The sequence below is a fragment of the Erythrolamprus reginae genome, chromosome 3 (genome assembly GCF_031021105.1).
Source record: "Erythrolamprus reginae isolate rEryReg1 chromosome 3, rEryReg1.hap1, whole genome shotgun sequence".
NCBI lineage: Eukaryota > Metazoa > Chordata > Lepidosauria > Squamata > Dipsadidae > Erythrolamprus > Erythrolamprus reginae.
Genome location: NC_091952.1, coordinates 131,519,243 through 131,534,319, shown reverse-complemented (window position 1 = coordinate 131,534,319; position 15,077 = coordinate 131,519,243). Strand labels below are relative to the sequence as shown.

The 15,077-nt window shown below is 39.7% G+C and overlaps 1 protein-coding gene across 2 annotated transcripts in view; it reads right to left on the bottom strand.

The window, feature by feature from the left end:
- The window catches only part of SEC16B (SEC16 homolog B, endoplasmic reticulum export factor), an 83,500-nt gene that overhangs the window by 10,467 nt on the left and 57,956 nt on the right, over positions 1 to 15,077 (bottom strand). For both annotated transcript variants that reach the window (XM_070746678.1, XM_070746677.1), the window contains exons 20-21: positions 8,127 to 8,182; positions 6,667 to 6,813 (exon numbers count right to left, since the gene is read on the bottom strand). In XM_070746678.1, coding sequence (XP_070602779.1) covers positions 6,667 to 6,813; positions 8,127 to 8,182 — 203 coding nt within the window. The remainder of the gene's footprint in view (positions 1 to 6,666; positions 6,814 to 8,126; positions 8,183 to 15,077) is intronic.

The following is a 15,077-nucleotide window of genomic DNA, read 5'->3' as shown; positions in this document are numbered from 1 at the left end:
CTTATTGTGTTTTGCTGTATAGGATATTGTTAAACCTCTTATATACGCTTTAACTGTATCCCATAAGTTCTGTGGAGTAGTGTCTGATGTTTTATTAATTTCAAAAAATATTTTTAATTCCTTTTCAATCCAATCCTTATATTTCTTATCATTTAATATATACCTATTCATCCGCCAGTTGTTCTGTTTGTTATTCATCATCATATAGACCACTATTGGGTTATGATCAGCCCATGTATTAACGTCTATGTCGACCTGTCTTATTTGTTCTGCCACCATTTTTGGTGCCCATAGCATGTCAATTCTCGTCCAAATTTTGTGAGGATTGGAGTAAAAGGTAAATTGCCTTTTGTGAGGGTGTCTTTCCCTCCAAATGTCGCTTAGTAATAATTCCGCTTTCATTTTTTGAAAAGTACTAGGTAGCAAATTTCTTCTTGCTTTTTTACCTTTTCCCCTTTTTTTATTGTCTCCCCCTCCTGAGTGGTCTAATTGTCTATTCGCGATAGCATTGAAATCACCTATTATCAATAAATTATCAATAGCTAAATCTATTATTGTTTGGTGTAAATTTTTGTAAAATGTCAATTGGTCTTCATTGGGAGCATAAATAGAAACAACCACTAGAGGTCTAGGTTCAATATCTACTTGTACAATCAATATCCTACCCTCTTTATCCTTGTATATTTGTTTGGAATTTATAGAATTCTTGACATACATCACTACACCTCTTTTTTTTTGGTCTGCTAATGCAGCATACATTTTTCCAATTTTGGGATTCAACAGTAATTTTTGGTTATCTTTTTTAATATGAACTTCTTGTAGTATTGCAATCTGAACATTTTGGTTTCTAATTTTAGAAAAAATTTGCTTCCTTTTTCTTGGTTCGTTAAGTCCATTAACGTTTACGGAAAAGATTTTTAAGTCTTTATTCATTGTCATTTAATGGGTTTTTTGGTTTCTCGCTGAGGTTGAACTCTTCTAGCACCTTGGTCCTGCTCTATTACTTGGGCAGTTGCCCCCAAGTTTTCTTCTTGCTGGGTTGGTAATTTTTCCCCTGGTTGCTGTTGAACTAGTTGTAGTTGGACCACTTGTTGCTTACTTGCGTAGTCTGGGTGGCCCAAACCGCTCTGTTCAAGAAAGTACATGGCTTGTTCTACGTTTTCCAGTTTGTACCTTGTAGAACGCCATGTCAGAGAAAGTCCTTGTGGAATAAGCCAACGGTAAGTAATGTTTTCTTTGATCAAAATTTTAGTTAGAAAGTGATAATCTCTTTCTGTTTTCTCTGACACTTCTTGGAACTTGCTTTAGTATCTTTATTTCTACTCCCTGACGTTGGGGAGGGGAGTTTCTTGAATAGTGAAGTATCTCATCTCGCAACGCCTTTCTTGTAAATTTAATATGTATCTCTCTTGGAAGATTGTGCCGACGGATATAGCTATTCGAGATTCTGTAAACTTCATCGATTTCTCTCTGTAAAGCTATGGGGTCCTCTTGAAGTATACCTCCAATGATTTCCGCCATAGTCACTTTTAAGTCTTCATCTTTTTCCTCTTTTATATTCTGAAATCGAAGTCCGTACGAAGCTCGTTGCATCTCCAGCTGGATAATAGATTCATCATATCTTCTATATCTCTCATCAGCTCTCCCTTCAAGATACTCCATTCTTTTCTCATTTTTATCAGATTGTTCTTCAACTTTTTTAACTCGGTCGTCACTTTCTTGAAGTGTTTGTTGGATCTGCTTTATCTGGTCTTTCATCTCCCCCATATCAGCTTTCATTTGGGCCATCTCCACTTTAAATTCTGCCAAGTCAGCTTTTATGGCTTCTCTTTGTTGTGTTGCCTCCTCCTTTATGGCTTCTCTTTGTTGTGTTGCCTCCTCCTTTATGGCCTCTCTTTGTTGAGTAGCGTCTTCTTGTGATTTGACCATGAAGTCCTTCAAAGTATTCAAAGTCTCATGTATAGTTGCAAGATTGGACTGCATTGTTTTGTCTTTGTCTTTGTCTTTGGTAGACATAGTTAACACTTGATGCGAAGGAGAAGAATGCGGTGAGACTTGTGGAGATAAAGTAGTTGGTGTAGTTTGTTTTTTTGTTGTTTTAACAAGGGTCGAGGTGTGGGACATTATCAAGTTAGAATCCACTATTTCAAATTTTAAGGTTGGTTTCAATTTTATATGTAGTGAAAAGGAAAAGAAATTACTATAAATTCCAAATCTGTTCAATATATTTTGTTTTCCTTATAATATGGCTATACCAATTCAATAACAGTTCAATTAATAACAAAATTCAAAAAAAAAGAAAGAAGAAGAAAGAAAAGGAAAAAGAAATATTGTTATTTAGTGCCACAGAACAGAAGAACAGGTGCCTTTTCAAGTAAAAGGAAGACAAAAAGTAAAAGAAAAAGGGAAGGAATATCAACTATATATAGAAAACAGAAGAAAAAGAATTGGAAAGGAAACTTTAGGAGGAGGGAAGAAAAAAGAGAAAGGAAAAAAGATGAAGTAAAAAGAGTTGTTCAAAAAGAAAAGGAAGGGGGGTAGTATTTTAATTCAACTATTTAGAATAGAGCAGGAACCCAAGGTTTTTTAACAATGCATGTAGTTCAAACCAAGCTTCTTCTAGTAATAAAGATATCCAAGAATAGGGAAGAAAGTCAAAAAGAAATCAGGGGAAAAAAGCAGATAATTATTCAAAGACACAATAACAGTATTGTATACTTAGATTCTTCTTATAAATCCTGTAGTTTTGCTAGGAAGTGAAGATAAAAGTCCAAATCTCAAAGGATAAATTTATATTTGATGTCAATTCAAAATTCAAAGAGTAAAACAAATCCAAAGCTTGCTTGTGTTCAAAATGAAGTCAGTTTATTTTCCAAGTTCAAGACAGGAACAAAGAACAAAGAAACAGATCCCAAGATGGAGTCAAGTTAATTTCGGTGCAGCAGGCAGATGTTAAACCAAAAAATTCTCAGCAGATAATCCAAAAGGTGTCAGCAAATAATCCAAAAGGCTCAGCAAGTATTCCAAATGGGTTAATCCAACAGTAAATAATCCAAAAAAGAAGTGATTTCAATCTCTTCTAGATTCCATTTAGTTCATAGTTATTAAGTTATTTCATATTGTAAAAAGGAGCAGCAGAAAAAAAAAAAGGCAGCAAAACTGTATTCCTCCGCTTCAGAAATTAAGTCCAGAACATTATGATTTTAAAAATCTATCAACCACAAATTCTGATCATCACTAGGAATTTCCTTTAGCAGTTAAAGTTTTCTAAATAGTCATGTCAAATTTAAATTATTTTGTTAAACCATAAAGTCAGTAAATTATTTTATAGGTTCCAAAGTTCGCGTTCAAGATGGAAAAGTAAAAGTGAAAAAAAGAATTAGATCCGGCTGTTATTTGCGGATGGGTTTAAACAAGAGAAAACTTTCACTTTCGCCCTAGAGAAAAAAAAACTTTTACTTGGAACTTTTACGATCTTCTGGCTTTAAACACGAAACAGAATAGAGGTTTTTACCTTAGGTCCTTTGTCTGCTATATTCTTTTCCAATGTAGATGTAAATATTTGTACTTTCGCTTCTTTGATTTTTATTCTTCCCACTGAGTGAGGGGAGAAAGCGCTGGCCGGTCCTCTTAATCAAAAGAGGAGCGGTTCTCCCGTCTCCGAAGCTGCGGGACGAACCGCTGCCTCCGGAGTCCTGGCGATGGGTCCTCGGGCAGAGGAGAGTCCCCTGTTCATGGATCGGGCCATCCGGGCCCGATCCGATCGCAAATGCGACCTTCGGAGGGGGTAGAAAGGATTCGCCTGGCAGAGCCCTGCCAGACACGTCCTGCCGAGATCGCGGGCTTTTCTTCTTCTAAACATAGAAGACATTGAGCCTCTGATCCAGCCATAAAGGCACAAAAGAGGTTGTACTTCCTGAGAATACTCAGGAAGATAAATCTATCTCAGCATCTTCTGCTGTCCTACTATCACAGCACCATTGAGAGTACCCTGACATATGGCATTCTCACATGATATAGGAGCAACTCTGTAGAGGATAAAAAAATCTCTACGGAAAATCATTAAAACTGTCCAGAATATCATTGGGCTCCAGTTACCAGCCCTGGATGATATCTTCGAATCTCACTGTTTGAGAAAGTTGCCCAACATTCTCAGAGACTCTTCTCATCCTGCTTACAATCTTTTTGGACTGTTGCCTTCTGGCAGAAGATACAGAACAATTAAAACTCGGACCACACATTTTCCGAATAGATTTTATCGCAGAGCTATCCTTGCACTTAACAATGAACTAAAGGGTCACCATCAGTGAGCTGTTGGACAGGATTACTGGGTTTGTTGTGTGGATGTTTGGGTGGTTCAGGGTGGGGGATTTGTGGGTGGGGTGGGGCATGTTTTTTGGGATTGTTATGTGTGTTGGGCTTAGTCTTAAGGCATCATGTGTATTTCATTGTATGGGTATACTGTGTATATACATACAATGACAATACAGTATTTATATTATGTAGTGTAAGAAATTATGAAGGAGCAGGAAGAACTGGAATCTCACGTTATACTGTTGAGAATATGAGGCTTCATCTACAGTGGTTTTTCATTCCTGTAATTCTGATCCAGCATTACGTTTCCAAAAGAGCCCAATTAAATGTCTCTGTGAAGCTCACATGTAGGCATGGAAACAAACTAATTTCCCTATTGTTTGTCTTCATACCTAATCTTGAATGGCATGTTGACTCTGAACATGGAAGATCCATTACACCCAGAGTCTGACTCAATCTGTTCTTATTTTATCTAACCCTTATTTTGAAATCATATATAAATGGAGGCAATATTTTACACTGGTTCCATGATTTCATGAGTGGATGGTTTCGAATGGCAATAGTGAGAAAGAAAGACCTACCCCTTACCTGCTACAATAGGGAGTGTTTCTCTTTCCTATTTGATATTTATGTAAACTGCTGGGAGAAGGCATCTATCAGTTTGATTATACGCGGATAAGCATCTCTACAATGGCCAAACTGGTGATGTCAAGATATCATGAGGACCCTGCCCAGTGCCTGAAGGATGTATGGATTGGGAAGAAATAAAAGCCAAAGAAAACTGAGCTGTGGTTTGTCCAAAAACATATGGCAGCGGTTCTCAATCTTTTCTTCACCATGGAAGAAAATACTGTTGCTTTAAATACCTATTCTGTCAATCAGAATAGAGCTGGAAAGAACCCTGAAGGTTTTCTAGTCAAATCCCCTGCTCAGGTAGGAGACTCTATATCATTTCAGACAAGTGGCTATCCAATCTCTTGTTAAAAATCTCCAGTAATGAAGCACTCATAATTTTTGAAGGCAAACTGTTCTGCTGGTTAATTAGGTTATAATAATAATAATAATAATAATAATAATAATAATAATAATAATAATAATAATAATAATAATAATAATATATGAAATCCAGCATAGTGATCTCATTTGCTGTGTTGTACTGACAATAATAATAATAATAATAATAATAATAATAATAAGAAGAAGAAGAAGAAGAAGAAGAAGAAGAAGAACAACAACAACAACAACAACAACAACAACAACAACAGAGTTGGAAGGGACCTTGGAAGTCTTCTAGTCCAACCCCCTGCTTGGGCAGGAGACCTTACACTATTTCAGACAAATGGTTATCCAACATCTTCTTAAAAACTTCCAGTATTGGAGCATTCACAACTTCTGGTGGCAAGCTGTTCCACTGATCAATTGTTTTCTCCTTATTTCTAAGTTGCTTCTCTCCTTGATTAGTTTCCACCCATTGCTTCTTGGTTTACCCTCAGGTGCTTTGAAGAATAGCCTGACTCCCTCTTCTTTGTGGCAACCCCTGAGATATTGGAACACTGCTATCATGTCTCCCCTGGTCCTTCTTTTCATTAAAGTAGACATACCAATTTCCTGCAACCGTTCTTCACCTGTTTTAGCTTCCAGTCCCCTAATCATCTTTGTTGCTCTTCTCTGCTCTCTTTCTAGAGTCTCAGCATCCTTTTTGCATTGTGGCGACCAAAACTGAATGCAGTATTCCAAGTGCGGCCTTACCAAGACATTATATAGTGGTGTTAACATTTCACGTGATCTTGATTCTATCCCTCTGTTAATGCAGCCTAGAACTGTGTTGGCTTTTCTGACAGCTGCTGCTCACTGCTGGCTCATATTTAAATGGTTGTCCACCAGGACTTCAAGATCCCTCTCAGTTACTATTGTTGAGCAAGGTACCACATATACTGTACCTGTGCATTTTGTTTTTCTTGCCTAAATGTAGAACCTTACTTTTTTCACCATTGAATTTCATTTTGTTTTTTTAAAAATGTATAAATACACATATATATTAAAGCAAATAGATACATCTAAAGTAAATCAATCAGTCAATAATTGCCTCTTTTGCTAGATCTAAATTGATTTTCTCAGAACTGAAGCCTTCATAATACTCACAGGAACATAATAAATGAAATATATGATACAGCTTATTTCTTAGTTAATACGAATTGGCTGCCACAATGTTGTTATGTGTTGTATGAATTTGAGCATGGGTCAATTGCCTACAATGATCCATCTTCAAGACAGAATAGAATATAATCCTAGCATTCACCACTGCATGATTTTCAGATAATAACAGCCAAAATTTTAAAAAGATTGCCTCACCTTCACTACCTCTTGCTCTGTATTCTCCACTAATTTCTTCTCCAATGAGGTTTCACCCTGGGAGGCTTCTGGAGACTGAGGTGGATCTTCTGAAAGGGTTATTGTGGAACTCTCAGAGACCGTCCGGGTCCGTGAATTGAAAATGGACTGGCATCAAAGAGAAAACATCAGCACAAGGTAATCAGAACAGAGCAGATCCTCAGAGACAACTTGTTTGTAGCCCTAAACCAGAGATGGTGAACCTATGGCACACATGCCACAGGTGGCGCACAGAACCATATCTGAGGGCACATGAGGCATTGCCCTATGTCAACTCCAGCATGCATGCATGCGCTGGCCAGCTGATTTTCAGCCTTCTTTTTAGCCATTTTCACTCTCCCCAGGCTTCAGTAAAGCCTCCTGAAGCCCAGGAGGGAGAAAAACAACCAAATAGTCTGGATGACCCTTTGGGCCATTTTTCGACATCCCCAGGCTTCAGGAGTCTGGAGGCTTCAGTGAGGTCTGTGGAGAGGGTTGTACACATGCGCAGGGGGTCAGCATGGGGGGTTGTGCACATGCACGGGGGAGGGCATTGCATTATGGGTATGGGTGTACACGCACACATGCTAGCATACACTTTTGGCACCTAGGACTAAAAAAGATTCGCCATCACTGCCCTAAACCCATAATTGTTTTAACATCCTATTTGTAAGACTAAGACTAAGTCAAAGTCTTTCCTTGTATCAATTAATAGCAAAAAAAAAATCTAGTGAGACAAATCGTTTCCAAATTGTTTCCATTCATATAACAAATCAATACTATTAAAGCTGAAAAGTGGGAGATAAGTAACTTTCTCAAGGCCAATTAGAAACTTTCTCAAGGCCAATTAGAAACTTTCTCAAGGCCAACTAGAATTTAATCTTAGTATTCAAATTTCACACATCCAATTTCATCATAGAACTGCTGCTTTTTATAATGCATAACTCACTAGTGGGATACAAGACATTGGAATATGTCAATTCAGTGGTCCCTAATTTTAAAAAGCAGAGCCAGCAAGACAAGTGGCATATATATGAGAGCTAGTTTGATGTAGTGGTTAAAGTACTGGTCTAGAAACTGGGATACTCTGAGTTCTTGTCCTGCCTTCAGCATGAAAAGCAGCTGGGTGATTTTGGGCCAGTCACTTTCTCTTAGTTCAACCCACCTACCAGGATAGTTGTTGTCAGGAAAATAGGAGGAGAAAGGAGTATTAGATATGTTGAGTTATTTATAAAAGTAATTGGGTATGTGTGTTTAAAATCAAATGAATAATAATAAATGCCATAAGACCTATTAAAGGTTTGTTTAAAAATTCCCACTTGGATCGCTTTGAAACAATAATTAATCTAGGATTTCTATGTTTGCCAAAAAGGGGGGGGGATCTTAGATCTGACTCCTGGATCCTCCCACCATCATGGACCTCCTTCTTCTCCCTCTCTCACCTGACGTTCTGGATCACTGGGGAAATGGTCCAGCCCACAAGATTCCACAGTCTCTCCTGCAGACCAAACAAAATTTCAGAGCACTATTTGAAATTGAGCTCCCAGAAACAGTACAATAATATTCAAATAACACCCTCATACTCTAGAAGCAGCTCTGGGTGACTAAAACATCTGGCTTCTGATAAAGATACATTGCTGTGTATGAAAGTAGGCAGACAAAAACAGGTTAGAAACATTTTCCTCATTCCAATTTTATTTGGGAGGGAAAAAACCCATGTTTTCTGTGATGACGATTACAGCTCCTTCCTTATTTTACAAAGAATGTTAAACAACGCTAATTTTTCCTCATGTATCACTGTGATAAGTATGGTTTTCCTACAATGGCTGAGCAAGTATAGATAAACCTATGAGGAATTTAACATTTGGTCTAGCATTGGAACAGTTTACAGAAGCTTAGGACACAAATTTCAAACACGCACAAACACATGCAGGATCTCATGCAGGATGATCTACCCTTCCATTTCACTTTATTAATATTATTATTATTATTATTATTATTATTATTATTTATTAGATTTGTATGCCGTCCCTCTGCAGACTTGTTTTGTTTTTTGGTTTTTTCCTCAGATGAAAAGCAGCACTGATATTCCCATGAAGCAGGAGTGCTGAAGAACTTAGAAAAGAGGAGGAGAGAGCACTCCCTCTCCTGGCCACAAAAAGTCAAGGCTTTTTTTTTTTAACCTATTATTTCTGTTTGTTTTTAGTACCTGGGCTACTAACCCAGGAGCAGAAAGGAGGAGGTACTTGTCTATTCCCTTTGCCCTTTCCTTAATAAAATTCTGCTCTCTGAACGCTCATATTTTCATCAATCTCTGTTTAGAGACATCCTGTAATAGAAAAACAGGATTTGGAACCTGGGTAAATAAAAAGAAAATGCATATATTTCATAGAAAGACTTGGCTCTTCATTTGCAAAGCAACAAAAACATCAAACCAGTGTGATTAATGTCACGTTTATTTTAGCCTCCAGCTTAATGTGTTTTTAGAAAGCAGGCAAACAACAAACGGTCTCATTGTTCCTTAGAAGCTCTTTTGTAGACGTTTCCTGGATCCAATCTGTGACCTGATTTCCCTACATAATTTCTTTCCTTTAGAAGCAATCACAAATGTCAACTAAAGAGCAAGATAAATGCTGCTGTGAAGAAAATACAGTAAGGTGTACATGGACTGGGACTATGGCACAGAGGAATTGCCAGCATGTATGCCCAGTAAATTGGAGGTTCTCCATAGTTCTAAAGAGCAAAAGACAGAAAGAGCTATCATCAGTCTCAGAGATAATATCTATCTTGATCCAGAGTGCCATTTTGATCCAAGCAAGAACATATAGGAATAGTTTGGAAATTGGCAGTACCATCTTTGGAAATGATGAAATGATTACTAAACAAGCAAGATAGTGCTGAGTAGAAGATAGAGAAGCCAAAATAAGATCATTTTTATAACAGTAGGGTGTTGTTCTTGTTGTTGTTGTTGTTGTTAAAGTAGCAGATTTACAGTCTGGGCCTGGCAAAAATGTATGAGTTCTAGTACTAACCTAGGACTTAAGAACTTTTAAGGTAACATTTGTAGGCAGTTCCAAGTAGGGTGGGCTTTTTTTGCAAAATCAGGATAATCAGATCTAATAAGTTGAAAATTTCCACGTATCTGTTGTGAGTGGAATGTCCATTCTGTTCAGGCCCAAAGCAGCCCTTTGGGTATTGCTCCAAGGACTCCTATTACTGTTGGTACAGCTATTGATTTCTTCCTCCATAATGTCTCAAATTCTATTTGCAAATCACATTATTTTGTTATTTTTTTCTTGCTGTTTCTCTTCAATGTGAGCATCACCTGCTATTGCAATCTCAACAAAGCAGACTTTTTTCTTTTTCATCACAGCAATGTCAGGCATGTTGTGGGCCAGATGTCTGTCTGTTTGGATCCAAACATCCCACATTATGCAGTATGAATTCAGGGAACAAAAACACCAATAGGTTTATGGAACATCCCCAGGATTTCAATGATTTGCTATAAAACAGTTGAGTGGAAAAGGACCAACTGAATACAGGCAGGTGGATCTCTAAACTGCATTCCCCTGCTTAGATATTTTTCATTTTCCCTTCTTTGGTGGGTTTTCATCACACTATTTTCTTCTATTACACAATCTTCAATATCACACATCAAAACATATTATTCTTCTCTTTCAAACAATTCATGTCTTTCCTAGCTACTCTGAAATCCGAAGGATTAGCAAATGCTCCTGTCTTTCAAAGGGCCTTTGGGATTTAGCATAAGATAAGTATTGTCTTCCTGCCTCCTGCCATTCAAGGCTTAAAAAGAAGTTGTTTAATGCATAAATGCAGCTAACATTATCAACAATATTTGTGAAAAGAGACAAGCTTGAAATTAGTTATCTGAATTGAGTTTTAAACGTGGAATTTCACTTGTCTAATTTAATTATTTCTAGATCATTACAATCAGCAGAGGGAGAATATGGTGAGTTATCAAATGTACTTAAAACTGAAATGCTGCTTAAAATTCTTTGGTTGTCTTATGTGAGTGAACAATTATTCCTCTCATTTTTTGTGCCTTCCTTAAGTGGCATGTAATCCACTCTCACACACACACATACACACACACACACACACACTTTTAATCTATAATTTTTTAAAATTAAATCTGTATTTTTCTAGATTAAGTATATTTGTTTCCTTCCTTTCCAACATTAAACTGGCAAACTGTATTGTCTAACTGCAACTCCACTGATGACCTCTACAACACATTCTTGCTAGAGATGAAAACAATCATCACACTTTATGTACCATTAACATCTACCCCAATCAAGAAAAATAACCTCCCCATCTCAATAAGAAAATTACAAACGAAGAAAAAAATCCCTCTGACGTAAAAACAAAAAAGGACAAGTAGCAAACTTCAAAAGCCGTTATAAAAACATATGCAACCAAATAAAAGCAGAATGTCTCCACTACCACAGCATACAAGAAGAAAACCTCCTATGCACCAAATCCAATCAAGCCTTCTACAACTTTGCAATAACATACTCAAAGATTCTAGACCTATCCCACCTCTTAAAGGACCCAACAACAAAGAATACCACGGTGATTCATCCACAGCTAACCTCCTTAACTCATTCTTTGGCTCTGTCTTTGTTAACAGCAAACTCTCTAAACCAGAGGTCCCCAACCGCCGGTCCGCGGACCGGGACCGGGCCGTTGGGGCTTTTCAGACGGTCCGCGGCGCCAGGGCCCCCTCGGCCTTTCCGCACCACCAGCGGCGCTCCCCCCGCCAGCCAGCCAAGCCCCGCGCCCGCCGGAACCGGCTCCTCGCTCTCCCCCCGCCGCCCGCCGCATTTGCAGGAGGTGGGGAGGGTTGGGCGGCCCGCCAAGGCCAGGAGGGACGCCGCTGCCCCCCCTTCCCTCTCTCCGCCCGCCGCTGCGCCTCCTTGACGCCGAGAGGAAATGCCGGCAAAGGCTTTCCTCAGCGGAGGCCGGCGAAGGTGATATTGAATGTCGGGGGAGAACGGGTGGTTGCACGCGCTCCCTATCTCCCTGCTAGCCCACTCGGAATATTCAAAATAAGAAAAGCCTTCGCCGGCGAAGGCTTTTCTTATTTTGAATATTCCGAGTGGGCTAGCAGGGGGATAGGGAGCGCGTGCAACTGCCCGTTCTCCCCCGACATTCAATATCACCTTCGCCGGCCCCGCCTCTCCTGCAAACCCCCTTGCTGAGAGCCCGGGGCGAAAGTGCTCTCGCAAAGGTGAGGCGGGCAGGGCGTGCGCGCGTCATCGCTGAGAAGAACGGAGAGAGAACGAGAGTGAGTGAGAGCAACAGACAGCAAGATAGAGATAAAGTGAGAAAGAGAGAGTGAGAAAGGGGGGGAGAGAAAGAGATAGCAAGAGAGAGAACAAGAGAGAGAAAGAGCGTGAGAAAGAAAACAAGAAAGAGTGAGAGAGAGAGAAAGCAAAAGAGACAGAAAGAAAACAAGAGAGAGAAAGTGAGAAGAAGAGAGAGAAAGAGGGGGAGAGAGAGAGAAAGAGAGAGGGGGGGAGAGAGAGAAAGAGAGGGAGAGGGAGAAAGAGAGAGGGAGAGGGGGGAAAGATAGCAAGAGAGGGAGAGAGGGAAAGGGGGAGAGAGGGGGGAGAGAAAGAGAGAGGGAGAGAGGAGATAAAGGAAGAGGAGAGAGAGAAAGGAAGAGAAAGAAAGAAAGAGGGATAGAAAGAGAGAGAGAGTGAGAGATGCTCAGTGAGCCTTTCTTTGAAGTTGCCTTTCTTTCTTTCTCTTTCTTGCTTTCTTTCTTGCTCTTTTTCTTTCTCTCTTTTACCTTCCCTTCCTCTATTTCTTCTTTTCTTTCTCCTTCCTACCTTCTTCCCTTACTCTCCCCTTTCATAAGTTTCCTTGCTTCCTTCCTCTGTTCCTGTCCCTTCCCCCTTTCTTTCTTTCTTTCTTTCTTTCCTTCCTTTCCTCCCTCCATTTCTTGCTTTCCTTTTCCTTCCTCCCTTCTTTCCTCCCTCATTCCCTTCTTTCACTCCTTCCTCTCTTACTCTCCCCTTTCACACCTTTCCTTGCTTCCTTTGCACCCTTCTTTTGTTCCTGTCCCTTCCCTCTTTCCTTCCTTCCTTCCCACCCTCCGTCCATTCATTCACCCATTCCTCTCTTGATCGCCCCTTTTACGGCGCCGCTGACAGCTAGCTCCCCCCCCCAACCGGGCCATGGAAAACTGGTCTAGCTTAAAGCCGGTCCCTGGTGCAAAAAAGGTTGGGGACCTCTGCTCTAAACGACCTAAGCCAAATAGACTTCACTGAAGACCAAGTTGAAAAAGCATTACGTGACCTTAAACCTTCTCTATCAGTCGGACCAGATGGCTTATGTGCATACTTCCTAAAAAAGCCCTCTTCTGCTATAGCTGAACCTCTGAGCATAATTTTTGAAAAATCCTTCAGCACCAGCACACTTCCTAAGCTATGGTCGAAAGCAATGGTCATCACCATCTTCAAAAAAGGAGACCCCCCTCTCTTGTAGATAACTACAGACCAATATCATTATGCTGCGTCCCTTGCAAAGTCATGGCATCAATTATAAACCAATCAATTACTCTCCACCTTGAAACTAATAATCTGCTCTCTAACAAACAATTTGGATTCAGAAAAAAACTATCCTGCAACCTACAGCTCCTCCATTGCAAAAATATATGGACAACTCATCTTGATCAAGGAAAATCTATAGATGCAATCTATAAAGCCTTTGATTCAGTGGTCCATGACAAACTACTCCTAAAACTCAAATCCTATGGCATCTCAGGATCCCTCCACTGCTGGATTACAGCATTCCTATCAAACAGACAACAAGTGGGTAAAATAGGAAACACCACATATACCCCTGCCCCTGTTAAAAGCGGTGTCCCCCAAGATAGCGTTCTGCGACCAACGCTCTTCATTCTCTACATCAATGACCTTTGCAATCTCATCACAAGCAACTGTGTTCTCTTTGCAGATAATGTTAAACTTTTCAACACCACCGACTACTCTCCAAAAAGACCTAGACTTTGTTTCTGACTGGTCTAACACATAGCAACTCATAATCTCAACCAGCAAATGCTCTGTCCTACACATCGGCAAAAAGAATCAGAACTACAAGTACAAACTGAATAAGCAAATTATCATAGATAACTCCCAATCAGATAAGGACCTCGGAGTACTAATAGCAAAAGACCTAAGCGCTAAAGTCCACTGCAACAACATCGCCAAGAATGCTTCAAGAGTTGTTAATTTAATCCTACGTAGCTTCTGCTCTGGCAATCTCACACTACTTACCAGAGCTTACAAAACTTTCACCAGACCCATACTAGAACACAGCTCATCTGTTTGGAACCCATACCATATCTCAGACATTAACACCCTTGAAAATGTCCAAAGATACTTCACCAGAAGAGCTCTTCACTCCTCCACCTGAAACAGAATGCCATACAAAACTAGACTTACAATCCTGGGTCTAGAAAGCTTATAACTACACGCCTTAAAAATGATCTAAGTATTGCCCACAAGATCACATGCTGCAACGTCCTGCCTGTCAACGACTACTTCAGCTTCAACCACAACAACACAAGAGCACACAACTGATACAAGCTTAATATTAACCGCTCCAAATTGGACTGTAAAAAATATGACTTTAGTAATCGAGTTGTCAAAGTGTGGAACTCATTACCAGACTCCATAGTATCTTCCCCTAACCCACAACATTTTACCCTTAGACTATCCACAGTTACCCTCTCCAGATTCCTAAGAGGTCAGTAAGGGGCATGCATAACTGCACTAGCATGCCTCCCGTCCCCTGTCCTATTGTCTCTCCTATATCTCATATATCGTATCTATTATTCTTCTATTCTATTCTTATTATACTACTCTCATAATATTCTTATTGATATATTCTGTTCCTATATTTTCACTTCTATTCTTTCTCTAATATATTTTACTCGAGTAATATCCTCTATAACCTTCATTGTGTATTATTGTGCATTGGACAAAATAAATAAGTAAGTAAGTAAGTAAGTGTTGTGGTTGGCTCTGGCCCAGCTCCTGCCCCAAGGAATGTGGAGGTTGGATGCAGGGGAAACATCAACATGTCATAGGCCTGTTTTATTGTCGACAGAGTCAGGGAGTACAGTTTCCTCGGACGAAGAAGAAGGTGGGGGTGACTTGGAAGAGGGGGGCTTGGCACACAGCCCAGGAAGCCAATCTCCATTATCTTCGGTTGATTTGGATGAGGAAGTGTTAGACCCACACAGGCGCAGACTTATGCATAGAAGAGACCAATTGAGGAAATATTACAGGAGATAAGAGAGGCCGCCTGTGTTTGGGTGGGGCTCCAGTAATTAGAGCTGATGGTATAAATAGCAGCGTTCT